We start from the raw sequence: 26,876 nt of genomic DNA on the forward strand, positions 1-26,876 counted from the left end.
CAGGGGTATAATATCAAACGCCATGAACCCAATCCAGGAACGCCAATCATGCCATGTCAAACATGGGTATTGAGATCGGTAAGGAAAAATGTCGAAGGTAAATGACATGCTGTCGTAGAGAAGAAGAAAATGAATAAGAGAGTTGACCCGACGCGCGATCGGGGTCGAGTATAAGACTAGTCGCTGATGTCAATGATGTCAATGATGTCTATATCGGCCGAAGGCAGGCGTGAGGCTTCAGTGCGGGCCGGTCCAACGCTACTGTTCCTGTCTTCGGCAGCGGTCGAATGGTCCTGTACGCTGTCCTCTCGAGGAACCGCTTTAGGTACCCATTCACCATCCTGGTTAACGACAATTTCGCGCACCCCTTTCAAGCCATCTCTGTCGAGTTCTGCGTAGACGGATTGGAGGAAGGCATCGACGACGAGATGCTGGGGGCGTGCGTCGGCCGTGCAGATTGGACACCTCCATTTGTCGGTCACCGAACAGTCGCCATGCCTGTCTCGCGTTTTCAAGAAGGTTTCTAGGTCGAAACACTCATTGTGAAGGCACGCCCTGCCGCGTGCGGGAATGTCGCACATTTTGGACGCGCTGAACGGGTCGAGCAAGCCGATCGTGAGGTTGTTCTGGATGATTGCGATTTCTTCGTCGTCCAAGGAGCTCCCAGATAATCTTTGAATAATGGCCTCTTTAACCTGCGGCGCAGAAAGACAATTCTCTTCCACGCATTTATTTACGATTGTATCATGCCTTGCCGTCGTGACGATTTCTATTGCCAAGAGATAAGTTTGATAGGACTCATCACCGCTGGGCCGCACTATTCCTATCTTCAATACATTTTCCCCAGGCTTGATCATTGGTGTGAGGTCTACGGGTAAGCTCTTGCCATAATGTATCTTCTTCCGCATCTCCAGAGGTTGATTGTTGAAGGTAAAGTATGCAGAGGGACACCAAGAGGTAGGGGCAGTAGCCCATTCATGTTCACTGGGAGGTTGTGATTTATTCCACGTGATGCATCGAAGACGGAATAATTGGCTGTCTTGACTAATTACTCTGGCCGAGGGAGCACCTGCGATGTTGTTGAAAAGATTTGTTGGGATTGACCTCATCTGCTCATCAGAAATGGACACTTTCCACTCCGCAATTCTACCGCCAAGTGCTACTAGGCGTGTGGGCTTCACAGCAAAGGCGTCCACGTATTGATAAAGAATTGTTTCTTCTTGTCGTGCCTTCAGGGTCGGGCTTCTCAGGTGTGCTTGATGAAGCGCGAACCGAGCGGGAACTGGTTGTCGCTGTTGCGGTAGTCTGAATGGTGCGGCAGGAAGCAATGGCGATCCGGGCTTACGCATATCGAGTGCCCGTCCGGGATCGTGGGAAACTGACATTGGCAGCCTGGGTCGATCGGTGGCATGAGGACCTTGTTGTGACGGCGGGGCTGCGTTGATGGATTGTGCTCCAAAGTGCTGTGCATTATCTATTGGAGCTTGCGGCCTGCTGTTATACAGAGCATTATAATTTGGAACCAAAACAGTGGGTGGCTGAACGGGCTGGTTTCTTTGCGATCCTATATGGCCCTGCTGTTGTTGTGACGAGGGTGGATTGGGCACGGCGCGGTGCTTGCACATCTGGAGAAATCGAGCGCTCCAACGTCCATGTTCCTGGGCCCGAGCCGCGGGTTCGTACGGATCCCCAGGCCGTGCCTTGACGCTATTAGCGAAGGCCATATAGTTTTGACGAAAAATATCCAAAGCGCGTTCCTCGAGATGTTGTGCTCTTGGGGTGTGGCCAAGCTTCATGATATGTCGAAAAGCGGCTGTGAACAGGAGTTTCTGAAGAGTGAAAGAGCCGATACCGACGTCATGGAACAGTTCGCCTGCAAATGGCGGGAAGTTGCGTTGCCGGCACATGGAATGTAAGTTGTTGATATTTGTAGCCTGCGCGGCGAATTGAATGAACACATCACAGTGCTGCTGTAGCACTAGCGGCCAAAGGGAAGTGTACACTGACATAGGATGCGGCATATTGATGAAAAACAGGCGAAGCTCGGGGGACAGCAGCGCATTCGAGTCTAAGACATGGTTCAGGAGATCTTGGGCATTCCCCACGCCTGGATGTTGCAGTATCTGTGGGGGCAGCTGTTCCGGAGCATCTTCAAGTAGGCAATAAATTTGGTGTATGATCAAGTAATCCCAGTCATTGACCTCGAGAGCGTTGCAGAGAACCTGCAATCGTGGCCTATCTCTTGGATACTGCGGGGTTGGAGGGTGCAAATCCACAAACTCATGTACAGCTAGCAGATACTCTCGTGTAGGCCTGCTATAAGTGGGAGCTTCTCGAGCCATCTGGGGAGAGCCTATAGCATTAGCCATGAGGTTGCTTTGTGGTTGAGCTTCAGTTCGAGGATGGTCCTGATTTGGTGCACGTTGTTGCGCGGATTGCAATGCCAATTCCATCGGCGGCTGATCTAGTGTTCCACTCGGAAGCAACGGGCTAGCAACTACAGTCTGCGATGCTGGAAAACTATCTCGTGGCACTTGCGCATGATGTGTGGGTGGACGATGCGATTGCTGCTGTGTATTAGTCAAGGAAGGGCGTGAAAACGAACGTGAACTAGTGTGTTCTTGTGGTGAGCGCACGGCCGACTGTACTTGTCGATGCACTGGGCCCGTTGATGCGCCCGGACGAGTAGTGCCTGAGGTCCCTTCAGGCAAGGACTGTCTCAAGGTGTGAGGCGACCCATTTGGGGATAGTATATGGGTGTTTGCATTACTTGGGGAGCCTGCCGATGTAGCGAACGGCTGTATCCAAGGTTGCCCGGAAGGGATACCAGGGTTTGATTTCTCGACGGGACTAGGAGCTGGACGAGATGGTTGTGTCTGTAATGGTTCTGTGTTCACCCTCCCGTTGACCCCATGGCCAGAGACTGGCGCAGAGCTCGAGGACTCTGCGAATTGGGGTCGGTCTGATTCTTGACGAGAGGGCAGCCGGGGCCGTCCACGCTTGCGTTTGGGAGGTTGTGTCGGTTGTGCAGGTATGTTGGTAGCCTGGGGAAGGGAACCAGGTGGTACCATCCAGGCCTTCTGCCTGCCTCCCAGGTTTCCCAAAATAGTGTGCAAGGTATTATTTGCACTTTGTATTTCTCGACCAGAGGGCGCTTGCTGGCCAGAGGGGCGGTGACCGTTTGTCATGACTGACTATGTGGACACGGCTGTATCGAAGTCGCGAAATCTCCTAAGTGAGGATTTGTTCTGGATGTATGCTGCTTAATCGGCAACGATACATCTGGGCACTGTGTAGGCAGGGAGACCATTCTCGACGAGAAAAGGGAAGCGGCAGAGTCAAGTATGTATGGAGGGGACTATGCGCTCATAGTACGGATCGATTGGAGCTTTTACGGTGAGTATGAGGTGGAATTGTATTGGCTCGAGCGGCGGAAGGAAGGGTCGGGTCGAAGGTGAAAGGGAAGGAGATGGCGACGGAGGCGGATAGGAGGAAGTTGAAAGAGTCACGCTTGGTAAGTAGGAACAGAGGTAGGTGGCGATGGTTGAAGGGTGTGCGATAGTTCTACGAGTAGTCGGTGATGATAGGGATTAGAACGAAGAAGGTCTACCTAGGTAGAGTTGTTTAGACAGAGATGGTAAGTAGTAGAAGGTACTAGCAGGTGTAGGATCTGTGGGAGCAACAGTAGGTAGTGGAGTGGTGGGGTAGTACGAGGAGTAGGGCGGTGGAGGGTTGGATGTTAGTGTGTTTGTGTTTGTGTTTGTGTGTGTTCTCGTGTGTTGATTGTTGAGGGTGAATTGGTGGTGGAGGTTGTGGTGGTGATGGTGTCGGAGTTGAAACCTGACTAGCGCGCCACGCGAGTCTCCGGGCGCCCACCATCCAGAACATTGATAGACCCGTCATCTCTGGATGGCTCTGCCTCTGGCTATGGCTCTTGGATGGAAACCGATCCTACTGTCGAATTTAGTAAAACAATACTATATAATATTGGTATATGAGGGGATCGAAATGTATAGGGTCTCTTTGTTGTACACAGGTGAGGTCTAGGTGATACAGTCGTCTTGTCTTGTCTTGTCGCGTCTGGGGTGGGATGGGAATAACATTTGTACGGAGTAGTACGGGGTACATGGCCAACTTGTGAGCTCTCCTAGTTTATCTCATGCGTGTGGACAGCATGTAGACCATGTACTGGGTATGTACGTACGAATCCAGAAGATCTTGCCTTGGGAGGGTGCAATATCAAGTATTCGATCTAGTTAACAAGGATGGTCTTTGTCGAGCATAAATTAAGTGCATGGCGCAACCTATCTGTTCGTTGCTACGGCTATTGTGCGAATTGATAGGCTGTTATACAAAGTACGTACTCAGAACATTCGTATACATACGTGGGCTAGGTCATGGGAGAATCCACGGTGTAAATGATGGATAAATTTTGGTCAATCCATACAATGACCTAGGTACTCGCAGTCGGAAGTGATCATGATGAGGTCAATGATTTGATTCGTACCTGGACTATGATTATTATTGCTATTATTATCATCGTTATTGCACATCCAGCTAGGTACCTGGGACTCCTTGCTAGGTAGAATGTACATGTACTTGTAGTTAGTTAAAGTGAGAGAGAGTCCATAACAGACTGGCCACGATAGCCGCTGGCTGGGCCCAATAACTCCAGTCTAGGTCTACCTACCACTACTGTACGGAGTAACTAAGTACCAACTGGGCCATGACATGACATCCCTGCCACTGCCCACTGCCCACTGCCCACTACCCACGCCCACCTTCTCGCCTTGGAGACTTAAACATCCACTCACCACCACTTAGTTACCTCCACCACTCATCAGGTCCACCACCACCACTTACGACCCGACCACGACCACGGCCACCGCACCGCATCATTATTACCACCGCCGCCATTACAGCCTCAACATCCACCACCACCACCGTCACCAACATCTATCTAGTCTCATCTCATCTCACTTCATCTCGTCTTTCTCTTTCCGTCCTGTGTCCCACCGCCTGTTCAACCCAACTCACTCTCACTTAATTCATCACTACATATCGCCTTGGCCTTCACCACCACCTTCACTTAATAACAATAACAACAACACACCTCTATCGTATCACCACCCTTCACCTTCACCTTCACCCTCTCTCTATCAATTTACCATACACGCCCAAACTTACCTCAGCCTTCCACGCCTACCCACTCCCTAGTCTCGCGCTTCCGCCAACTGCCCGACTCGTACCGTACCGATTGTCCCATCTCCATTTGGTACCGACCGTTCCACTCCACCTTCGTTCCGACTGCCCGCTTGCGAATCCTGCCCTCTTTCAACCTCTACCCTTCAACCTCAACAACCTCCACAACCTCTCACCCATTCCCTAAAGCTTTCAACCCTCCGCAGCGCCACGCCTGCTTGCTGCCATTACGACGATATATTTCCCGCTTGCATTATGAACATTTCCTTCCAACGCAGTTGGTAATCGCCAGCACCATCCCATCCACCGCGTTGGCTTCGCCTGAATCTCCTTAACTCCCTCCCTCCACTCCGCAATCCGCTCGCTCCAACATGGCCTCCCGAAGCCAGACAGAGTTTGCCAGACCCGGTGACATTCTGCTCGTAGTGCGTAAGTAAACCTCATCCCAAGCGGATCGCAAACCCGTGTCCAATGGTTCGCATCTGTCCCCGCGACATGTCTCCGATCTAACACACCTTTACCAGACGAGTTCCAGGCTCGAAGTCCCGACGAACTGAGCCTGGCCCGAGGCGATCGCATCGAATTGATTGAGCGCGACGACGACTTTGGCGATGGATGGTTCCTGGGTAAAAACACGGAAAACAGCGAGACCGGCTTGTTCCCGGAGGGTATGTCTTGTTCTGCTCCTCCCAACATCGTCACGACAGCACTTGTTTACACGTCGGGCGTGTTGGGTCTGTGTTGCACCGTTTCCGGCTAACCCTGACTCAAGTCTACACCCGACCTGCACCAAAGCCAACGATAAATGTTCCCGTTCACCAACGCAATCCCTCGCAGCCTATGGCTGAGCTTCGCCCTCTGCAGCATGCGACACCGCCCGGTACTGCCGTCTCCGAGCCTGCAACGATCCACACGTTCCCTTCCCCGGAGCCATCTCCCGTTACTCAACAGTCGCTTGAATCCCCTCCTCCGCATCCCGAACAACAAACATCCCCTCTCCAGCTATCGAATCCCATCCCGACCCCTCCGCCAGCTACTACCCCGAGTCGAACCTCCATATCCACTACGCCTCAGAGAAGTATCAGCATGACGTTGAGCGGGGATATCCCCAGGGAGGACGACACCATTGGCAGTCCTGTTATGCACGAGACGTTGAGCGTCATTGACGAACACATTACGGACATGAGCACGCCGCGCCACAGTATCGTTGCGAAAGACTTGCGAGGCAATGATTCCGGGAGCGAATACAGCAGCCATCACCGACTGTCATACATCAATGGTCACGAAACGGAGGACGAGGAGCAAACTCTACATACAGAGGCAGAGGTCATGGGCTGGAGTCCGGAAAGGGTCGCAGAGTATCTCGAGGACGTGGGTGTCGAGAAGAAGCATTGTGACATTTTCCGCGAGCAAGAGATCAATGGGGAGGTCCTCCTAGGGATGGATCAAGCAACGATATTTCTGAAAGAGTTTGAGCTGGGACCCGTTGGCCCCCGCCTGCGGACGTGGCTTAAGGTCAAGGCTCTGCAACAGGAAGTCAAGACAGTACACGAAGCGCGCAAAAATGTCACATCGTTCGATGGTGTCTCCGAGGAATCTCAACCAGATCCGATCCGCAACCGGGCCACTTCCATGGGCGCAGTCCTTCCTAGAATCCCAAGTTTAAAAGACGGCCAAAGCCCGAAGCCCCCGCCAAAATCGCTTCCTCGTGCGAACTCTACTGCAGGACATTCACCCGTTCCCATTGTCGAGGCAACATCACCGTTGGTACATGCAACTCCATCGTCACCTGGCCCAGTATCACGTCCTTCCGCCGCGTCTGTTCGCAGCATGAACCACAGTCGCCGGCATTCCTCAATCGACTACAACATCAACCCACAAGCTCCCCCGAAGGTGCAACCCAATATATCTACGCCGCACAAGAAGACCCCTTCGTTCGATCGCAATTGGTCCATGGGTTCGCCTCAGAAAGCGTCTCATGAGCTGAATAGGCCTTCCTCTTCTAATCACATGCATTCGTCAGTCATTGGCGGGATGGAATATGACCCCGCGGGCGTTGGTCCTGCTCTCAGTCCGCTGAACACAGCCGAGTTGGATCGCGGCTACTTCTCTGGTAATGAAGTAGATAACCGTAAAGCTCGGAATGTGCTACGCAAGAAAGACAGCCCCAGCCATTCACGAAACCCAAGCTACAGTACAGAAACAGGTCGGCGCTCGACATTCAGTCGTCGTCACAGCAGACTGGGCAGCTCAGATTCCGCAGCCGGTTCCACCAGTCCTATTTCCCCTGCTGCAAAGGCATACTACGGTTCGAGCATCAAGAGCCACCGAAGTTCCAGTAATTTCGAATTCATTCGTCCCTCCAAAGCCACGACCGAGGTGACGCCTACAGTGACAAGACTTGAGTACGACAGTCCCAGCATCGACGCGATAGCGAAATCACCCCACGTTCCAGGCAGTGAGACATCCTCTCAAGGGCGCGCATCACCTTCCCCAGCGACCCACTCATTCTTTAGCAAAAAGCCTCGCGGTTCCGGTCTTCGGGCTATTTCGGATGCAATCACTGGAACTGAAAGGGCCAGCGCTGGAGATATGACCGGTTCGCCCCTCAAAGAATCTCCCATGCAGTCACCAACAAGGACCGGTTCGAGCACTCCTTCCGGAGCTTCCATGTCGAGGAGCTTTGATTTTGAGAATCCAGATTTGAACAAGCGGCTCACGGCAGCCTCGACGGGCTCGAAACAGCGAAAGGCGAAGAAGCATGGGACTAGCGCATATCTTCGAGGTCGTGAAACTATCACTCCCCAGGAAGCTATGATGGCATGTGATTACAGCGGTTGGATGAAGAAGAAATCCTCGAGCCTCATGACAACTTGGAAAACGCGTCTATTCGTCCTACGCGGCCGCCGCCTCTCTTACTTCTACACCGAGAACGACACGGAAGAGAAGGGTCTGATAGACATTTCGTCCCATCGAGTGCTCCCAGCCAACAACGAGCGTATGACGGGCTTACATGCAAGCTTGACACGAGCTTCTTCCTCGCCTACGTCACCACAGAACGCCACAATTCCTACGAACGCATCAACGGATGTCGCCAACGGCATTGAAGAGGACATGTCCGGGATGTTCATCTTCAAACTTGTTCCTCCTCGTGCTGGATTGCAAAAGGGCGTACAGTTCACGAAGCCAATCGTCCACTACTTCGCAGTGGACAGCATCCAGATCGGACGCCTTTGGATGGCTGCACTGATGAAGGCTACCATTGATCGGGACGAAACTCTGAACATAACCACTACATATCAACAGAAAACGATATCACTCGAGAAGGCTCGCGCGATGCGACAGCGACCCCCGGCTTTGATGGACGAAGAAGAGGACGAGGCTGCTTCGTCGGGCAAGAGGTCCAAAGAAAGCGTTCTGGACGAGGTCATCCAAGAGGAGGACGAGAAGCACGGCCTAGCAATATCCGGACTTGACGACGCGAAAGCACTTCTCGACTTTGCTGAGAATGGACCTGGAACTCCGCCCGCCATTCCTCCCAAGAGGAAAGAAAGTGTGAGCGGCGCCCTGAGTCCAGGGCTTGTCTCTCCCATTGGATAAACGTCGTGTCGTTGCACCTCTCCGCTCTTTACCTATTTTCTTTTGCAAATATTCTATTTCGACTTTTCCCACTCGCGACTTTTGTCACATTTTTGAGAGCAGCTTATTCTATTCGTTGGAAAGCGAAAAGGCTCCTGGCGTTGGGTACGCGATTTATTTTTTCCATTCAGTGCAATATCCACGGCACATTACACGATGACGGCCATTTACACACCTAATCGAATCACACACATCGATTCATTTGCGCAAACCTGATGATGAAATCCACGGTGGATGGGGGAAGGAAATAAAAAGCAGCTATAGAGAGCCGAAACTTTCCCACTCTTGTCTCGCTCCCAGATCTTCTTTTTGTATCCGGAGATTGGAAGTAAATACCTTTTGTTTTGATACTCGGCCCGACTCCCCGTTTTCATATTATCTCAGACAAATTCAACATATCTCCAAACTGCTGTCATCTTCTGCTTCCGCGTGTTACTGATGCAAATATGTCGGGTGTGCTCCTCTCAGTATTTGTCAGTGAACCAAAGTCCAAAGCACAACTTCGTACCCCGTATTGCCTTGTTCAACGAACCCAACCCCCTCAGTCGCACACAAACCAAACCCGCCCGGCTCTCCATGATTTGGAATCGACGAGCGGAACACGACTGGCGCACAGCGTGTCGCCGTAACCCTCCCTCCCCCCAACCCGCGTTCCCACATTTCCAGTAACAAAGCGTGCACAAAACACACACGGACGATTGTGTAACATTCGACGAAGACGGGGACGAGGACGATGCAGTTGCACATGCTGCTGCGTTACACGCTGTCCGAATGAGGAACTTGGTGGTTACTGGTTCTGTCGAGTATGTCGCTATCTTTGAGCAGTAGATTGAATGAGGGGTGGACATCCCATCGGCTCTGAGGTGCAAGATATCGGAAATGCATTGTTTTTTCGTTTTTTCCCTTGCCTTGCCTTGCTTTACTTTTCCTCGCCCTTGGAGACGTAGCACGGGTAGAATTAACCACACTCATAAAACTACAGCCGGAACAGGACAACCCCTACCTAGAAATAAACGCAGACACTGCGGCTCTGCAACAGCTTACCTCACTGCCATCATAGACAATTATACCTCTAAAATGACATTCACAAAGGGATTACCATCGCTTCCGGTGCGCTTTTCCCTCGTCTCCCAAAGAGTAGATTTCAATAAAATGATCATTATTGTCATCATCCCTTTCTCCCCCCTCCCTTGCGGGCGACACCTCGCGTTCTGCCATGCGTCCCGCATCCCTTTTCCAGCCTTGGGATAATGAACGTCGCCACGGGGTCGTGGGTGGGCATATACATGCTGTCGTTAGGCCTTTTACATTCTCCTCTCTCGAAGGGAACGGCCATTTCTTTCCTATCGCTCTCTTTTCGTCCTTTCAATCGTGCGAACTGATCGAGTAATCACCACGAAGATTGCCTCGTAATGAGACTTTGAGGTATTACTTACCACAACAACTTCGAGATAGGACGTCCGCTCAGCCTGGCCCGGAGAGTTGAAGCCTTTGCCTGCAACGGGAAGATACAGAAACACCAGACAGTGGAACTTACGAGCGCCTTTGGAGAAGTGACCTTGGTTCTCAGAGACACCTCACCAAACACCCGCTGTCTTCAAACCAACCCACTCACCACCTACCTCCCCCCAATCCATCCTTCACAACAATAATGGCGCCAATCTCCCCACCCCCCAGCCCATCCGCCCGCCAACACCACCACCACCACATCATCCCCCCCTCCCGTCTCCGCAAGCGCGACCGCCTGCGTCCCGCCGTCATCCTCCTCGCCGTGCTCTCGATCCTCTGGACGGGAAACCGCCTGCGCACCGCGGCTGCTGCAGGGGAGGGAGGCATGTACGCGTATCCGCTGCGGGGCGGGGGGGAGGTGAATTCGTTTGTTGGAGGCGGGGCGGTGCTTCCACATGTTGCTTCTGGGGCGGGACTTGGGGATGAGTTGGTCGAGGGGAAGGGAGGGGATGAGGAGGGGGAGAAGAAGAAGGTGGGGGAGAGTGTTTGGGGGACTCATGGGGTTGTTGGGGGGTGGTTGTTTAAGCCTAAGGAGAAGGATACGGGGACTGGGAAGACGACGACGACGAACGAGACGGGTGGGGAGGGGAAGAAGGGTGGTGTGTTGGGGAGTCTTTGGCGGGAGCATGTCGCTGTGAAGGAGGATAAAGATGACGGTGGGACGCTGGGATCTATAGCTGCTGTCGAGCCGGCGACGCCAGATGCGAAGGATGGTGGTTCCAGTGGGGAGAAGACGGAGTACATATCTCCCTCGCTGGCGGAACAGTTTGCGCAGGAGAAGGAAATGTATATGGACGCCAGTCGGGTCTCGCATGACGGCGGCGACGGTCGTACTCCTCCGCTGCCAGTGCCCGTACAAGCAGGTCTCGCCGTGCCAGCAGCAGACCAAGATACGACGGCTTCATTGCCAGCACCTGAGCATAAACAGGCTTTGCAAGACGACTACGACAACGACGCAGTTGCCCTCTTACCTCAAAAAATCCCAGAAACAGCTCTAAAGCCACCCGTCGAATCTGGCCTTGAACCTCTCCCGCTGCCACTACCAACGCCATCCAGGAACGACCAACTCACAACCCCGGCAGCGGGACTCGAACCTTCGACGAATCCCGCGGCCGCAGACCAACACGCAACGTGGGAGGAGGGCGTTGGCCAGGAGGCGGATGCGAATGCAGATGCAGATGCGGATGCAAACGCTGCTGCACGGGTGTCGGATTCGAAACAACAGCACCATGGGGGCGCAATGTTGGGTGCCATGAACATGGGCAGCATGGGCCTGAGTGGCGGGTTTAGAAGGTCGTAAAGAAGGGAAGAGTTTGTGGCTGTATCTGTAATCGTATTTGATATATTGCTTTTTTTGTATGTATGATAACCGTTCGCGCAATGATGATTTTTACTTGGAAGTTCGAAAGATACCTAGTTAACATTGATGTATGTTGGTAGGTTTTTGTGGGGGAAGGGACAGGTTGTGGTAAGGAAAGGTGTGGATAAGCTTTTTGGTGCAGATCACCGGATGGTACGCAGGTATAAATGTAGTGTGAAAACATGGTTTGTGGGACACTACTCGGGAATTACTTTGTTTATTGTCGAAGATGTTGTTAATGAGATTAATTGTATATTTGTTTGTTTCAATGAGGCTGACTCTGATTCCAATGGAATGAGTTCATGTCCTATGACTATTATGTCTAGCGAGTGTTGCGCATCAAGCGCGTTCTACTTGTCGTAGCTGGGGTATCTTTTCGCAATATACGCCGTGGTTGATGGCATGTAACCAAGAGAGAAGAAAGAAAAGAAAAAGAACGCTCAAAATATGACCCAGTGTCAAACAGACACGAAAGAACGCCGAACCTTGCCAACCACCCAAGCGCCATTTGTTTTCACCCAGAAGTATTGTCTACCTCCTGGCTGGTCTATCTGCGCCTTTTGACGGCAGAGCCCTCATTGGGGCCAAACCAATCCCTCACTCCGCATTTGCTCTCCAGCTCCTGGAAGATGCTGTCGATTCTGTCGGGCATCCACCCGGACGCGATCTTCCTCTTCGGCTTCGCATAGCCCAGACGGAACGCGAACGATATCGAGCAGCTGCCCGAGTCGAAGGAGAACTGGACGCACTCTTTCTTGCTCTCGCAGAGGGCGAAGCAGTGGTCGAACGATTTCCACGAATTCCGTTCGAGGGGGTTGGCTGAGCTGCCATGATCGTGGGCGTTGAACTCCTTGTCGGCAGACATATTGTCCCATTCCGGGATGGAGGCTCGGATCTGGGGCCGCACGTGCTCCATGAATATATCCCGGTGTCGAAGCAATACATCGTGCTATTATCGTCAGCGATTTAGATTAATATCACATAGGGAGATCTCGAACGACATACCTTCTTGAACCAGTTCTGTTCGAATTCCCACAACTCTTCGATCTCGGCAGGCGAGACGTGGTGGTAGGTCACTACTGGATAGCACCACGCGTTGCGGCCGATTTTGTCCGTAGCCGGATCCAGTGTCGCCGGCGAGTCGCCCTGGAGGTGGGGAAACGCTTTGTGGAGAGGGATCTTGATGTCCTCGAAAACCTTGCCCAGCGCGCAGTCTCCGACCCAGTGCGTGGAAGTGAAGTCCTCGTAGTCGCGGATGCGCACCGACCGGTGTTCGGACACCTTGCGCATGGCCGGGTTAGAGAGAACGAATCCCGCACCGCCGTACCCAAACTCAATGTCGTTAATGTACAGGTGCTTGCCAATGTAGTACGGCTTGCTCGCGTCGAAGTTGCTCAGGTATTCCAAGAGGTTGTTCCAGACGAGGTAGGTGTCGCTCTCGATGAAGACGAACCACTTCGCATTTGGCATATGCTGGTACGCTTCGTCAATCATGGGCAGGAATTTCCACTTGTCGAGCTTCCAGCCTTCATTTTCTGTGTTCAAGTAATCGCCTTTGGAGGATCCGGACTGCGCTGTGATTACTTGTTGGTCTCCAAGCCCCCTCTTGCCCTGCTTTTGCAGTCTTCGGTACAATTTGAAGTCTTCGCTGCTCTGCTTGGTTTGTTCGCTGACCCCTCCCAGAACGTCATGCACAGCATGACCATCGATCTCTTCATCAAGATCGGATACGACGAGGAAGTTGGGTACACATCTTAGTGTGGTCTTGAAATGAACGGGGAGTTTCGCATGGGATTCGGTGGCACCAGTGCGTAGGACGACAAGAACGTCGCCGGCAATCTCGGATTGCGAACAGAATATGTCGTCTTGGAGGCGAGCTTCTGGTTTGAAGTATCGAAGGAAGAATGAAGGAGAACTGGCCTTGGTGAAGACGTTGATGATGGAGACACTAAAGACTGCACAGAAAATGAGCCGACAGAGGAAAGTGCGTTGAGGCATGCTGTGTATATGGTTGTAGTAGTAACAGTAGGAGAAGGCCAGCTGATCAATGCAATGGATATAGAATGAAAATAGTTATATGGTCGTAAAGGCCGAATGAGAGGGTAGGTTATGTTCTCTAGAACAAGCCCAGAATGGTGAACGCTAGCAAGAATAGCGAGCAAACAGATGTGAATATGAATTCGGGGCCATGGAAGATGGCTGTGGTGGGTTTGAGTCGCAGCAGCGACGACGATAGCAAAGGAGAGTATCCAGAGTAATGGAAGAGAGAAGGGAAAAAGAAGAAGAACGAAAGGATCGTAGGGTTGGAGGTGGCGATAGCAGATGGGTTGGTTAGTGTACAAGTCAGTCGAGTGTAGTGTGGTGTAGGGTGTCCAACTAGAGTATATAGTGCTACCGGCGGAGAGGTGGCACGCTGTGTGTGGGTGTGGGGTGGGGACAGTGGACACAAGGGCATTAAGAGTGCACAAGAGCACAAGTCTAAGTCTAAGTAAGAGGAGCAGAAGAACAAAAGGGTAGGTTGGGCGCTCGCAGGCACGGCAGGGTTTAGAAAGGAAAAGACACTCGGGGTTCGACGATCCTCATCTCTGGTCAGACACGTCGTCCTAAAACCCGAAAGTATGGGCGATCAATGCCATGACGAACGAAGGCGAGGGCGGTGTATCACTCGCCGCACGCTGGCCCGTTACAACTCCTCCTCCGAGTAGAAACAAAATGCAGAAATCCATATGTACAATGTTAAAAGATCCTCTTCAACAATTATCGCGGTCAATGAACAAAAATACTCGGCGCAAGGACGACTCTTCGTATCAATTGAGGTCGGTTGTACAGTCTGTCTAAGTAGTAGAGCATTCTGCGACAACGGCGTCATGTCCTAGATTCCTAAAACCCTCAAGCGTACCGACAAGAGCGGTGATGCTAACAAGAGCAGGCCTAGCGACATAGTCTAAATCAGTCCTCGCGAACGACAATTGGCTCAATCAATTCACTCTTGACCACAGTCCCTAAGCGTTTGGTTTAAGCGTACATAAGCGTAAGCGCAGACGGTAGATGTGTACTCCAGGCCGGTGGGATCACTAGGATGTACGCTCTACGATATGAAGAAGGTAAGGGTATCGTTAATATGTAGACGAGCCGTTGGTTGGTTAAATGGAAGTTCTCTTCCCTCCGTACTCCCTCCGTAGTCCGTAGAGGCCGGTTCGCTTCGACGTTCGCACTCTGTACGAGCAACTTAGTTGTGATACCGTTGTACAAAGTATGAACGCCCTATCCATTGCTTTGCTGCGCTAATAAAGAAGAAATAGGGCCGTACCGGCTATGCTTCTTTAACTGGATTGAGCATCTCACAGATTGATCTTCTTCATTAACTAGTTATAACTTAGGGTCTGATATTACTCCTAATTGCAAGGACACTAGTAAAGTCTTCCGAGGTCCCTCTGAATTGTCCTGTGATTGACATATCAACCTATCGCAAGAGGCGGACTGTCCAATTGTCCATCTGCCCTGTCATCTGGTGCACCTATCCAAAACAACCAGTCACCAAACCCACGTACAAAGTAGGAAGGATGCTCCAGGATGAGGACGATCATGCAATGGAAGAGGAACAACCAAAATAACCGAAGAAGAAAAGCATCCTGTGCTTGGACCAATGATGTCAACATTTTCAGGGGGATCGCTTCGTCCAAATAAAGAAGAGGGACGGTGGTGGGGTTTGGTTACTTCGTCTTGTGCTGTGTGTATGGCCTGAGAAAGACTTCGCTTATGGCAGTTCATTGCCTCTTTCTGCCATTGACCCATCCCAGATCTACATCTATCTTGCTCCATCCTCTCCTTCAAGAATTCATTTCATCCGCCCGCCCGCAGAAACATCCAATCCGAACCTCACACAGACACTCCACTTGACTCTTGAGGACGCGCATTCACAACAAACCATGTCCGCACATAACATGTACCGGCGTGCCGAGGAATGCTCTACGCAATCTGCATGAAACTGTTTTGCCTAAGCGGACTTTGAGCGAATGGAATCATCACAGTCAGCCTCGCCCGAGGATCCCGTCATCATTCTTGCTACATTTCGCGTGTGTGCCCTTCCTGGGAAAATGCCCGGCACAGCAGCGTTTCAGATACCCGAAGGACCCAAGAATTCTCCTTTGCGCGCCCGGTAGGACTGCAGGCGTACAAACACTCCCCCTGATCGACAAAATTCAGACCCTGCTCCACAAGCCGCACTGCACCCCACAACAGGAGCACACTGGCAATGCGCGAGCGCGAGACAATGACCTCATAAGGTAGAATTATCGCAGTGTCGGAATGGCAATCCTCCGGCGATTCATAAAACGGCTGTCCATATCGTGCAAAGCTTTCGCATTCCTCTCGGAGAAATGAGAGTGGATGCCAAGTTGTGAAAAGACAGGATTCCACTTCGTGAATCGCACCGAAACTGTGCCAGGATCTCGTTCTCTGCAGCACGACGTTGCCGCGTTGCTGAGAATCAACACGTTCACTTCGCCGTACGACGACATACTGGGGCCAGACTCCCAAAGTTATGGCTGGCTCACGATGCTTGTTTGTACGATCCAGCAGAGAGAATTGTCCGACTCGGATCCTGTCGAGGATTCCGGTGCACCGATCCTGACGCGTACGCATCGTCTGTAGTGACTTCACCATCAAGCTCCATGGTGAGCAGACATAGCGTGAGTAGTTGCCCGAGTGTAGATTCTACTTCACTTGGCTCTGTCGTGGCTTGAACGATGAGGAACATCTTCGAACGTGGTTCGAATTGATGCTTCGCCTTTGCGCTGATTCCTCTGCGCTAGCTGCGTAGCTTAGCATAGATGGATCATGGGATCGAGTCTTGGGGCACTTGGGTGCGTATGCTTTTTCTTCGCTTGGTGACACTGACAACTCGAAGTTGGGCGTTAAGTCGACTATAGAAACATCGTCTAGACGAGCCTCGCACTAGTTCGTTGCAATTCTTGATTTGACGCAGACCACCATTTTCTGCATCACACAGCGTCAAACTCACTCATTGTGGTGTGTATGCATACTGAAATCTGTAAACAAATCCCCGCGTGAGATCTCAATATTGCTCAAGTCGTGACATCCGTACCATCTCTTCCAAATCCCTCGTCAAAGTGTTATCAATTCAAATGCCATAAGCGCATCTACACCCCAGCGCCCATCCAACCCCCCAATTGGCACAAGAGACCGGCCGCAGTAGCGGTAGTTTCAGTCGGAATATTTTTATACATCTGACGGTGGGGTTTGGTCTGGTTGGGCCAAATCCAACGTTTCGTCAGCGGCATGCAGGAGTCGCTTACGGGGTGCACATCCAGCTTATGTAGCCTGAACTACTGGGGATATATGTGCGCTTACACAACGAGTGAGCTGCTTTATCAGAGGGGTTGACGGGTTGGAAAAGCTGAGTGCTGGGGTTTGTGTATATGTGTTGGTCTCAAGAAGCGTTGAGGTCGTGTATGTAGTCAGATGCCTGCATACTGCAGAAATGACCACTGGGGATATAACAAGTAGTCACACCTGCTGGGTAGTGATTTGTCATTGAGCAACCATCACTAATTATACTCATACCCCCTTGACCTTGAGCGTTTCTTCAATGTCGCCTTCGATATTCGACTCACCGTGTTCCTTGATGTTGTTCACACAATGAATCCCTTTAGAGCATTCTCAAATTCGGTGATAACAGGGAGCGATGACAGCATCACTCTTGAGAAAACACATCGTCCTAGGATCAACGATAGCAACGCTCACCCACCGATATATTGTCATCATGTGCGAAAACATAGCCATAATTACAAACCAGCGATAGCCTGGTCAATACCAAATTCGACCGTTAACTTGAACAGCACTGACTCTTGTGATCATGGGCACAACAGATCTCAAAGCAGATGATATGCAATTCTCTTCCGGTTAGACATTAAACGATTGTAGCTAGATAACCACAAGAACGTCACACATCGCCGGCTTTCGGAAGGTAGAAGCTTTTACCCACTCAACAATGTGAAAGATTCGGTGGTTGACCAAACGCTGCGGTGACGAAATCACGAAGAAGAAACATATCTTCATTTTCTTTCTTCTTCGTTTTTGTTAACTTGTCTATGGTTTTCTTTCATTGCACGATTGCTACTCGTAATTTCGCAAGGAACAGAAGTAAATAGTCATTGTGTCGAATTCAATACATCGTGCGGGATGTGAGCCCAAGATATCACAGACATTCATTGATGAGACAGCCTGCCATCTTTTCCTTGATGACGCCTTGCAGATATGAAACGCATATGGTAAGGCAATCTTGATCCCAGTAGTGAGTGACCTAGACGCATCTTCCAATTCGTGGCTATCCCCTAATGCAAGGCTTCAGGATAACAAACAACAGGCGGGGAGGCAGTACAATTTGCCAGACTATCTTCAATTACAGTATTTGGTGGCTTCGACGTCAACATAAGCCATGTTATTACTAAACGAGAAGAAGTGAGTCCGGGGGTTAGAAGTATGCCAATTTACTCTGGTCTGGACCAATGTGCGCATAGAAAAGAAATTGATTAGAAATTCGAACGTACTTAGCACCTAAAGTATAAGCGATTTCATGTGAAAGTATTGATGTCTTGTCGTTGCAATATATTGATCCCATAAGCGTGTATCATCTTCTGAATTAGCATTACAAAAAGGTCCCTATGGTCTGATTCATTCGAAGACGAGCCCTTCCCTTCCAACAGCAGATAAAACAAACATAGCGTTTGAGAGAGAAATTCAGTAATCATGCAGATCCGCAGCATTGTTCTTGTCTTCGCTTTTCCGATTTTGAGTTTCTTCTGATCTTGGTCGCACCACTGAAGTTTCACATCAACCCGCGATCGATCATCATTCAGATCAGGAATTAGACATGTATCAATGAGCTTGGAATTTGGTGCTTCAGCAGCTTGTTTTCCAAAGTAAATCCCTCCCATTCTAATGAACTCGTAGCTTCAAAGCCGAAACTTGATATCTTACAGGCATAGAGACGTGATGCTATCCTAGACAACTATAAACAGCTAGTGCTATAATCAACTCACCTCTCCTCCCAACCCCCCTGCTATTCACAATGGCATCCTGTCATTTCTTCATGAAAAGCAGTGCACAAGCGCATATAGTCCATCTCTCCTAGTGTTCGACCTCAGTCCTTGCTTTTCGTGCCAAACATGCAGACACTTTATTGGTATACAATATCTATGCTTCCCTTGAGCAAGCCACTACCACTGTTCTAGCCGCCTCAAGAAGACAAGTCTGACATGAAGCTCCTCAAGATGAGGGGCGGGGGAGGTGGTATCTATGGTTTTGGATTGGAGGGTGTGGCGGTTCTATCGGGGGTGGGTAATTGTATTGTAATGCACAATGAACTGAGGAAGAAGGAAAATGTGTTCCAAGAATTTTCTCAATAAAGCGTCCAGACTATAATTTTTCTCTTCACTCCCAAGGTATATTCAGGGACAAATTGTTAAAGCAGATATTAAATTCATCGGTTCCTTATTTTTCATGTTCGGATTTGGATGTACATACAGCTTCTGGAACAGAAACGAAGAACCAAACATTGGAAGCAATCTAATTTGATCAAAATTCTTTGAATTAATGTGTGTTCTGAGATTCACTGTAAACGAAAGTTGCGCGCTTCTATAAGTACGAAAGTTTTGTTCTCCATAAGTTCAAGTTCGCGGAAGATACGCATCAAGACCCTATACCATCATAGACCGAGGTGAAAGTGAAGATCTAAAAGATTACACATTATGGAAATTCATATGAGGCAATTTTGAACAAGACACCATTGCGACCTACCTTACAATGAACAATTGTTTGATCTCAACGATGTGGCGTAGTTAGCAATGACGCCGAGGCGTTCTGGAACACGCAAGAAACGCGCGCTCACGTGGGGCGGCAGGCTTCCACCTGCATCAGATTAATGCACCTCTTCGCCACTTACACAGCTCAAATGAACTTAACGACTTTGCCTTCCCTTACATTTGTAGCGTTTTTCCTGCATCATCAGAGCGTTTTCCCTTGTGTCTTTTGTGTTGAAGAGTTTGGACTCCGCGATGCCTCGGACACGCTCCTCCAAAGCCGCTGAACCCGCCCAACCCGCAGCTGAACAGCTCTCCGACTCTCCCACCACCACACCAAGCACACCCTCATTCAAAGCCCACCTCGCAAAATTCCAATATGGCTCCCCATCACCATCCACCAACCCCTCCTCTCCAACCTCAGCCCGCCTCTCACGCACCATGAAACGCTCCATCTCATCCACCGACATCACCACAACCTCAACCACAACCCCAACCCGCAACCCCCGCCCGAGCAAGAAGAAGCGCAAACCCTCCAGCAAATACGCCCCCCCCTCACTCTACTCCCACCTCACCCCCCTCACCGACATCCTCGCCCCAGACCTCATCTGCATCTGCGTCGGCACAAACCCGGGCGTGCAAACCGCCACCGCGGGGCACGCGTACGCGCACCCGTCAAACCACTTCTGGAAGCTGCTCCACGCTTCCGGTATGACGCCGGACCGGCGGCTGCGGCCGGAGGAAGACAGGACGTTGCCGGCGCGGTACGGGATCGGGAACACGAATATCGTGGATAGGCCGTCGCGGGACGCGGGGGAGCTTTCGAGGGAGGAGATGGTGGAGGGGGCGGGCGTGCTGGATGAGAAGGTGGGGGTTTGGAGGCCAGAGGCGGTGTTGATTGTGGGCAAGGGGATTTGGGAGGCGGTTTGGAGGTGGAGGGTTGGGAGGGGGATGAGGAGGGGGGAGTTTAGGTATGGGTGGCAGGATGTGAGGTTTAATATGGGGAGGGGGAAGGTGGAGGGTGGTGGTGAGGAGGAGGTTGGAGGCGATGGGAAAGGATGGGATGGGGCGAGGGTGTATGTTACGACGTCTACGAGTGGGCTGGCGGCGAATCTGAAGCCTGCTGAGAAGGAGGCCATTTGGAAGCCATTTGGAGACTGGGTGCAGCAGAGACGGGCAGACCGAGGGTTCAAACCTAGAGAAGTAGAAGATGAAGCCGAGGTACCGCCTGTGGAAAGGTGATGATAGTTGTTATGCTGGGGAAATAATGAGCTTCATGTGATATGTTCCTCCTACCTGTCGAATTGATAGATGATAATGTCCAATGATGCTTGTCGAAGCTTGTCAATATGAAAATGCTACGAATTGCTAATTATAACAAGAGCCTCTCATCCACCAGCACGCATTGTATCTCCAGACGATCAAACCGCATGCGCCACAACCTTGCGTACACTGTCTGGAATCAAAAAAGTTTCAAGATCCGTCAATCAATCAAGCACCACCAAGTATGTCGTTACTCATCATTACCACCATCGACCAGTTGGTAGTGCAGTGCTGTGTTGCTCCTGCGGCCCGGCCGGCGCCCATCCAAATCGGCTAGCCTAACCATCAGCCTCACTCCGCGCGCGAGCAACGTGGGACCCCTTCGGATTAAGCTATCCTGTGTGGCGTCGGGCACAAACTCTAAACGATGCTCGCTCGACGACCGAAAGTGACCCCCCCGGGTACACACATACGGCAGTGATGAATGAGTAATAGCCGGTAATTCGCGGGAGTGAGTGTCTCTGCGACTGAGGTAATTACGGTGTCTTTCTGAATATGGTCGTTGGTAGCGCTCGCGCGAAAGACTTGCTGTTGTTAACACACGTTCATGGGTGGATGGTGGTGGTCGAATTGAGCGCAGGAAATCAAAGCGCTCGCGATTCCTTCCCCCTCTCTGCATCTGAGACGTGAGGAGGACAGCAAAAGCGCCGTAATTAGCCCATTCCATTGAAACAATTCCCTCTTCAGCTGTCAAAAAGGTATCGTGAGCGATTATTCCCATCCTTACCGTTACTGTGTACTTGTAGATGCCACACCGTGCAGCAGGCCACACCCCCGACGAACGGCTAAGCCACAATTGAAGGTCGACGATGGTCGCGTTTAGACATGCCGCTTGTTGATTGGTACCAAGGCCCCATCTCCCCTTGGCATCTCGGAAGTACGGCACCTAATTCAACCTCACCTCTTCAGAGCAAAGATTGCTGTATCGCTTCGTATCTGCGGCAATTGTCTATCCTTCGTTTTCTCTGGATAGAACCTGGAGAGGGAGAGAGAGGAAGCCTCAGAGAGACGGGAACGAAAAAAAAGGAGAGAAATAACGTTTGGGATGGAAACGAAAACGAGCAAGTATGGGAGACTACCGGGTGTCAGAAGAGCCAACGGCCCGTAACGCAAGTGGATACAAATCGACCATTATGCGTTGCGCCTCAGCAGTCATTATCCCCCAAGCACACACACAGTAGGGGGTTACGCGTCCACGCAGGACACCCAAGCCACTATCGTTTGCCAGCAGCAAGACGACCCTTGTGGCGCGAGGGCAAGGTTAGGGAAAAGAGACACCGACCCCAACCAACCAACCGATCAGCAATAATACCACCGACATGTATGTGTGTGTGTGCATGGTCACACTCACGCCTGGATGATCGGCTTCTCTCCTGTACCGCAAGTAGAATGAATTGTGGTTCGTGCCCTGGCCACCTTGTCAGATTCGTGCAGAGCAATGGGCATTTCGGATGCGCTTTCGCGGCTGAGTCGGACACCAACTTCGTTGCCCTCTGCTCACCTTGCTCGACTTTTCTTCAGTCTCTCACTTCTTCTTGAGTAATTAGTAGGCGCTGGGCTGGGTGTGTCCGTTAGTTGAGTTAGTTAGTTACCTCGTAACTAGTTAGTTAATTAGATGCCCGTTCTTAAACCCTCCGTGTGGCAAGGATTGACTGACTTATTTCCATTTCCCTTTCCCTTGGAGTTTAAAATAAAGTGAAACGGCGCCCGCTGTCGTATCCTTACAACCTTACCTAGCCACACCTCCTCACCTTAACCTCCAGTCGCTCTCCCTCCCTCTGTCGAAATAAGAGAGATACACCATCGTTGCGACCAATTCACATACACCTTACCTCAACAACGCAAACCAAAGTAAACAATGTCGCAGCCCTACCCTCAGCAGCAAGGCTACTACGGCCCACCTCCGCCTAACCAGCAATATGGTCAATACCCTCCTCCTCAGCAACCGGTATGATCCCCATCTAGACCCACACGAAGATTTGGAGTCTCCCATAGTGATCCCAAACAATAACTGACGTCAATTGAAAATAGATGTACTACCAGCAGGCTCCTCCGCCACCACAGGAGGAGAAGAAGGACCGCGGTTGCTTGGTGACTTGGTGAGTACTTCCTGATTTGTTGCGCTCGACGGGCGAACCAATCCACCTCACGATGGAAGATCGAAGTGACGGTAACTAATTCATGATTGCTTAGCTTGGCCACCCTCTGCTGTTGTTGGCTCTGCGGTGAAACCTGCGAGTGCTGCTTAGACTGCCTCGACTGCTGCTGCTAAGCGCATCACCTAAAACACGACAAAGATACGGTACATTACATTAATCGGCGGACAAGGATACGTTAGAGAGTCAAGCTTACCACCACCATGAATGGGTATTTCACAATCAAGCGAGCACTGCTTTTTTCTTTGTCTTCTTTCTTTGCTGGTCTTTTGGGGAGTTTGGATCGTCCGATCACACGCGGTCCTATGCGGGTCACAAGGTTGTATGGTTTCCTCTTTCGGAAGAAAATACTGTCCGGAATTCTGGAACCAGTGTGAATGGTATCGTTTTCATTCAATTGGTCTTTCCTACTTTGCAATTCGAACAGAGTTCAAAAAACATTACTCAAAATACAAAAAAAAAGATGGAATCCTTCCGAGGTCAATCTCATGCCTAGGAAATTCAAGAAAAGTTCCCGGGTTCGCTGTGCTGTACTACTAATCAAGACGAGAATCAGATGTTCGGCCGTTACGATAGAACCCCCTCGACGAAACGAACGGGCCTGAGAGGCGAGGTCCCGATCTCGAAATCCGAAAAATCGAAACGGGACCGCTAGTCTCAGTCGTCGTATGCCTCTTCGAGCTCTTCTTGATACTCTTCTTGGGCCTCGATCAGCTCCTGGCGCCTCTCCTCGAGTGATTCGCGGTCACTACTTGAAATGGAGTCGCCATCGGCATCATGTGTAGGGACGGGCGGTGGTTCCTGGAAAGCAGCAGGCTCCGCTGGAGGTGCCGCGGGCGGTGGATAACCAGCAGCAGGAGGGTAGGCGGCAGGAGCCGCTGCCGCTGCCTTACTCTCGTCATCAGAGTTCTCAGCTATTGCATCGTCAGTAGGTTATCAACAGGCTGGTGAATTGACAACGGGGAACGAAAATTGAGGAAGTGACATACTGAGTTCGTGCCCAATCCAAGCACCGGCGGCTACACCTCCAATTCCAGCTGCTGCGAGCATGGCAGTGGAGTGGCCCTTGTCTTTGTCTTTCTTCTCTTTCTTGTCCCCGCTGTACGGATCTCCTTGACCGTATGGGGCTCCATGACCTGGTGGAGGAGCGCCGAATAGAGCGCGCTCCTGCTCATGGCCCTGAGCTTGGCCATAGGGACCACCGTAGCCCTGGCCACCCGGTGGCGGCGGGGGAGCATATGGGCCTGCTGGTGGTGGTGAATGCATGGGTGGATCCCATTGTGTGCGTCCAGTAGCTTGTTCAAGATAGTACCAACGTTGGCTGTTCTGATCCCATTGAGCGACCCAGCCTGGTGGCATTGGTGGAGGGGCGCCGTATGGCGCGGGAGGACCCTGAGGCGGCGCTGGCGAACCACCGTAAGGTGCGGGCGAACCCGCGTGTGGGGGTTGCTGGTTATAGTAACCCTGCTGTGCATAGTATCCCCCCGGACCTTGCTGCTGCTGCTGCTGCTGAGGGGGATATTGCTGTTGAGGGGGGTATTGTTGCTGAGGAGGATAACCACCCTGATTGGGATCTCCAAAAGATCGTTCTCCTGGAGCAGCAGAATGTTCTAATCGAGATGTTAGATACACTCAGCAAATGTGCCGAGGAGGAGCTTTGGCGTACCTTCAGGTTTTGATTCCTTGTTTTCCTTGCCCTCCTTGTTCTCCTTGTCCTTGGGTTTGTCATCATCGTCCAACAGTTCCTTCATCTTCTTCTTGAGGAAGTCCATGATGGTTTATTGAATGACTCCAGTGATGAGTGCACGATGATCAAAGTGGGATATGGGAGAGTGACTGCGTACAGGCCGAGACAATGAGAGAAGCTTGACACGTTGGTAAATTGTCTGAAGAAGGCTCATGAGGGGTTTTTAAAGCCCGGCGACCAGGGACGCTATTCCACCCGCTCCAACTCCTTCACGGTGCCCCGGAGAGACATTTTCCGCACCTCAGCTGAGCAGGGACCCCTCATATTGCGTGCAGCTAATGAGATCGGGTGTCAATGAACGCCAGGGAGGGGGACAGCAGGGAGTGTTTGAAGGACAGTTATGTGGGAAAAGTGGGGTGAGGAGGGGCCTGGGTCTACTGGCGGTTAGAATGATGAGCTCCACGAGACGTCGAGAGTGATTAGTGAGACTTGGCGTGTAGGACAGTTGCTATGAAGAGAATAAACGGTTTCTGTATCAGGGTGCATGAACGAGATGTGGATTGGCCATGGTGATCATACTGGTAATTGACGCATGTATCGGGAGAGAGAGACTGAGACTGGATTGGGAAAGAATGAGAATCTTTACGGAGCTGGTCAGGCCTGAGGTGGGGTTGATTATGGAGATTTGGTATAGAATTACCTGAATATGCTGTTTTGGATGCGGATTGTGATAGTATAATTCGTGATAGTCGTAGATAGCAAAGTGGCTATGGCACACGAGGCGGTGCGAATCTTGGCAGGAATGGCGCATATGTACGACAAGCTCGATTGCAGAAAATGGTTTCGTTTAGCCAACGACGTGTATGGCGAGCCGCTGTCCTCGGAGATTGGCCTGGCGATCGCTTTTCGGTGAGCAGGAGGTCCCGCTCTGTAGAAGATTCTGGTCCTATCTGATGGATATTGAAGTTCACTATTTGCTATGGAACTGATGCACAACCATGGCTTCTCTTTCTGTCTTGATGATGATGGATGATGATGATGCTGCATATGCTTGGATAGCGAGGTTGTGCGGCACGAAAAACGGGAATCAACAGGCTTAGGAGGCGTACAGAAGTGAGATACGAGTCAAATCAAGGATCTTTATGTGAACATCGATAAAGCCCATGAATCAACTGTGTGTGTATTCGTGTGGTGGATGACCTTTAGTGAAGAGCAGGTGGGGGCTCTCGGGAGAATATTGCGGGACATGCGGGACATGCTCGGGAAGGCGCGCGAAGTGCTGGCAGGGAAGGAGCAACGAAAACGAAGAGGAATTAGGTGCCTAGGAAGTATCTATGGAGCAGACGGTAACATGTGCAAAGGGATGGGATGCTGTGCAACAATTTCATTACAACCAGCCCCAAAGTATTGCTGGAGGATGAACCGCCCTGACAGAAATGGTTGAAAACGGCAATGTCTCGCGACGAGGGGCATCAGGGTGAGGGGGTGTTTGGCAGGGAACGTAAGATTGGGTCTAGGTTGCTTTGAGGTTAAGGTTTAACGTTTTGTAGGCATAAATCATGGTACCTAGGGCGTGATGGATGGGAGATGGTTTCTTGAAGAGAGACAGGTAATGTAAGAATTCGGACGCATGGGGAGAGTCAGGAGCGTGTCTATTGTGAGTAGTCAAGTACTACGAGTAGGGTCGAAAGGAAGGACTCTACTCTACCCACTTACACAGTACATGTACCTACCTAGGTACCTAGGCTAGGTTATTATGATATTGAAAGACTTCACAGGTATTCATCACTTGACTGGCGAATAACAGTACTGATTATTGCCGCTTACTATGTGGGATTATGTACCCCAGTGGCAGTACGGAGAATGCATACGGATGACCACGTGAGGAAGTGCTTGCCTGCGAACGAGGACGCTATCCTACTACACAGTACATGTACCTACCTAGGTCGGCACCTGGGCACTTATTGAATATACAAGTGCCTGCTCAACATTGAGCTAAAGTCAGACAGAGGGCTGCGTGCTATAGCAGTAATTACTCGCAATTATGCTCGGTACATAGTAGTTGCGTTTATACATATACATTCAATAGTTACATGTTTTTATGAGTACACACGTCTAGTATTAGTACTCGTAGTAGATAATTGATAATACTATTCCTGCTTTGACCGTCAACTGTA

The 26,876-nt window shown here is 50.9% G+C and overlaps 10 protein-coding genes across 10 annotated transcripts; 4 read left to right on the top strand and 6 right to left on the bottom strand.

Moving 5' to 3' along the window:
- Positions 1 to 176: 176 nt before the first annotated feature.
- On the bottom strand, positions 177 to 2,342 carry BU24DRAFT_344609 (uncharacterized protein; the record flags this gene model as incomplete). Its single annotated transcript, XM_033523408.1, has 1 exon — positions 177 to 2,342. One exon carries the CDS (start codon positions 2,340 to 2,342, stop codon positions 177 to 179), a length of 2,166 nt encoding a protein of 721 aa, XP_033386052.1.
- Positions 2,343 to 5,310: 2,968 nt separating this feature from the next.
- Positions 5,311 to 9,054, top strand: BU24DRAFT_156859 (uncharacterized protein). Its single transcript, XM_033521331.1, has 3 exons — positions 5,311 to 5,631; positions 5,727 to 5,870; positions 5,975 to 9,054. Exons 1-3 carry the CDS (start codon positions 5,574 to 5,576, stop codon positions 8,800 to 8,802), a joined length of 3,030 nt encoding a protein of 1,009 aa, XP_033386053.1. The 5' UTR covers positions 5,311 to 5,573; the 3' UTR covers positions 8,803 to 9,054.
- On the bottom strand, positions 9,054 to 9,778 carry BU24DRAFT_156864 (uncharacterized protein). The gene has a single exon (XM_033521332.1). The coding sequence runs from the start codon at positions 9,687 to 9,689 to the stop codon at positions 9,306 to 9,308; it is 384 nt and encodes a 127-aa protein (XP_033386054.1). The 5' UTR covers positions 9,690 to 9,778; the 3' UTR covers positions 9,054 to 9,305.
- Positions 9,779 to 10,492: 714 nt separating this feature from the next.
- On the top strand, positions 10,493 to 11,650 carry BU24DRAFT_449330 (uncharacterized protein; the record flags this gene model as incomplete). The annotated part of the gene is made up of 1 exon (XM_033530937.1): positions 10,493 to 11,650. The coding sequence occupies one exon, from the start codon at positions 10,493 to 10,495 to the stop codon at positions 11,648 to 11,650; it is 1,158 nt and encodes a 385-aa protein (XP_033386055.1).
- Positions 11,651 to 12,257: 607 nt separating this feature from the next.
- BU24DRAFT_343428 (glycosyltransferase family 31 protein) lies at positions 12,258 to 13,708 on the bottom strand (the record flags this gene model as incomplete). Its single annotated transcript, XM_033523367.1, has 2 exons — positions 12,258 to 12,659; positions 12,716 to 13,708. 2 exons carry the CDS (start codon positions 13,706 to 13,708, stop codon positions 12,258 to 12,260), a joined length of 1,395 nt encoding a protein of 464 aa, XP_033386056.1.
- A 1,745-nt stretch (positions 13,709 to 15,453) lies between these two features.
- On the bottom strand, positions 15,454 to 16,739 carry BU24DRAFT_420764 (uncharacterized protein). The gene has a single exon (XM_033527556.1). The coding sequence runs from the start codon at positions 16,352 to 16,354 to the stop codon at positions 15,776 to 15,778; it is 579 nt and encodes a 192-aa protein (XP_033386057.1). The 5' UTR covers positions 16,355 to 16,739; the 3' UTR covers positions 15,454 to 15,775.
- A 3,133-nt stretch (positions 16,740 to 19,872) lies between these two features.
- Positions 19,873 to 20,733, top strand: BU24DRAFT_334740 (DNA glycosylase; the record flags this gene model as incomplete). Its single annotated transcript, XM_033523059.1, has 1 exon — positions 19,873 to 20,733. A coding segment is annotated over one exon (861 nt), but the record flags the coding sequence as incomplete, so codon positions are not given.
- Positions 20,734 to 20,903: 170 nt separating this feature from the next.
- Positions 20,904 to 21,691, bottom strand: BU24DRAFT_420767 (uncharacterized protein; the record flags this gene model as incomplete). Its single annotated transcript, XM_033527557.1, has 1 exon — positions 20,904 to 21,691. A coding segment is annotated over exon 1 (527 nt), but the record flags the coding sequence as incomplete, so codon positions are not given.
- Positions 21,692 to 22,676: 985 nt separating this feature from the next.
- Positions 22,677 to 23,183, top strand: BU24DRAFT_420768 (uncharacterized protein). The gene is made up of 3 exons (XM_033527558.1): positions 22,677 to 22,804; positions 22,888 to 22,955; positions 23,050 to 23,183. Exons 1-3 carry the CDS (start codon positions 22,715 to 22,717, stop codon positions 23,126 to 23,128), a joined length of 237 nt encoding a protein of 78 aa, XP_033386060.1. The 5' UTR covers positions 22,677 to 22,714; the 3' UTR covers positions 23,129 to 23,183.
- Positions 23,184 to 23,610: 427 nt separating this feature from the next.
- On the bottom strand, positions 23,611 to 25,089 carry BU24DRAFT_156892 (uncharacterized protein). Its single transcript, XM_033521333.1, has 3 exons — positions 24,679 to 25,089; positions 24,002 to 24,622; positions 23,611 to 23,926 (listed from the first exon to the last, which is right to left on the bottom strand). Exons 1-3 carry the CDS (start codon positions 24,782 to 24,784, stop codon positions 23,670 to 23,672), a joined length of 984 nt encoding a protein of 327 aa, XP_033386061.1. The 5' UTR covers positions 24,785 to 25,089; the 3' UTR covers positions 23,611 to 23,669.
- Positions 25,090 to 26,876: the final 1,787 nt, after the last annotated feature.

Source organism: Aaosphaeria arxii (genome assembly GCF_010015735.1).
Source record: "Aaosphaeria arxii CBS 175.79 unplaced genomic scaffold BU24scaffold_3, whole genome shotgun sequence".
Classification (NCBI taxonomy): domain Eukaryota; kingdom Fungi; phylum Ascomycota; class Dothideomycetes; order Pleosporales; genus Aaosphaeria; species Aaosphaeria arxii.

Coding starts and splice junctions, on each gene's coding strand:
- BU24DRAFT_156892 (XM_033521333.1), bottom strand. CDS start 24,784: ATGGACTTCCTCAAGAAGAAGATGAAGGAACTGTTGGACGATGATGAC. Junction 24,623..24,678: donor CAAGGAATCAAAACCTGAAG/GTACGCCAAAGC, acceptor CATCTCGATTAG/AACATTCTGCTGCTCCAGGA. Junction 23,927..24,001: donor TTGGATTGGGCACGAACTCA/GTATGTCACTTC, acceptor ACGATGCAATAG/CTGAGAACTCTGATGACGAG.
- BU24DRAFT_156859 (XM_033521331.1), top strand. CDS start 5,574: ATGGCCTCCCGAAGCCAGACAGAGTTTGCCAGACCCGGTGACATTCTG. Junction 5,632..5,726: donor TGACATTCTGCTCGTAGTGC/GTAAGTAAACCT, acceptor CACCTTTACCAG/ACGAGTTCCAGGCTCGAAGT. Junction 5,871..5,974: donor GACCGGCTTGTTCCCGGAGG/GTATGTCTTGTT, acceptor CCCTGACTCAAG/TCTACACCCGACCTGCACCA.
- BU24DRAFT_156864 (XM_033521332.1), bottom strand. CDS start 9,689: ATGTCCACCCCTCATTCAATCTACTGCTCAAAGATAGCGACATACTCG.
- BU24DRAFT_420764 (XM_033527556.1), bottom strand. CDS start 16,354: ATGCGTACGCGTCAGGATCGGTGCACCGGAATCCTCGACAGGATCCGA.
- BU24DRAFT_420768 (XM_033527558.1), top strand. CDS start 22,715: ATGTCGCAGCCCTACCCTCAGCAGCAAGGCTACTACGGCCCACCTCCG. Junction 22,805..22,887: donor ACCCTCCTCCTCAGCAACCG/GTATGATCCCCA, acceptor AATTGAAAATAG/ATGTACTACCAGCAGGCTCC. Junction 22,956..23,049: donor CGCGGTTGCTTGGTGACTTG/GTGAGTACTTCC, acceptor ATGATTGCTTAG/CTTGGCCACCCTCTGCTGTT.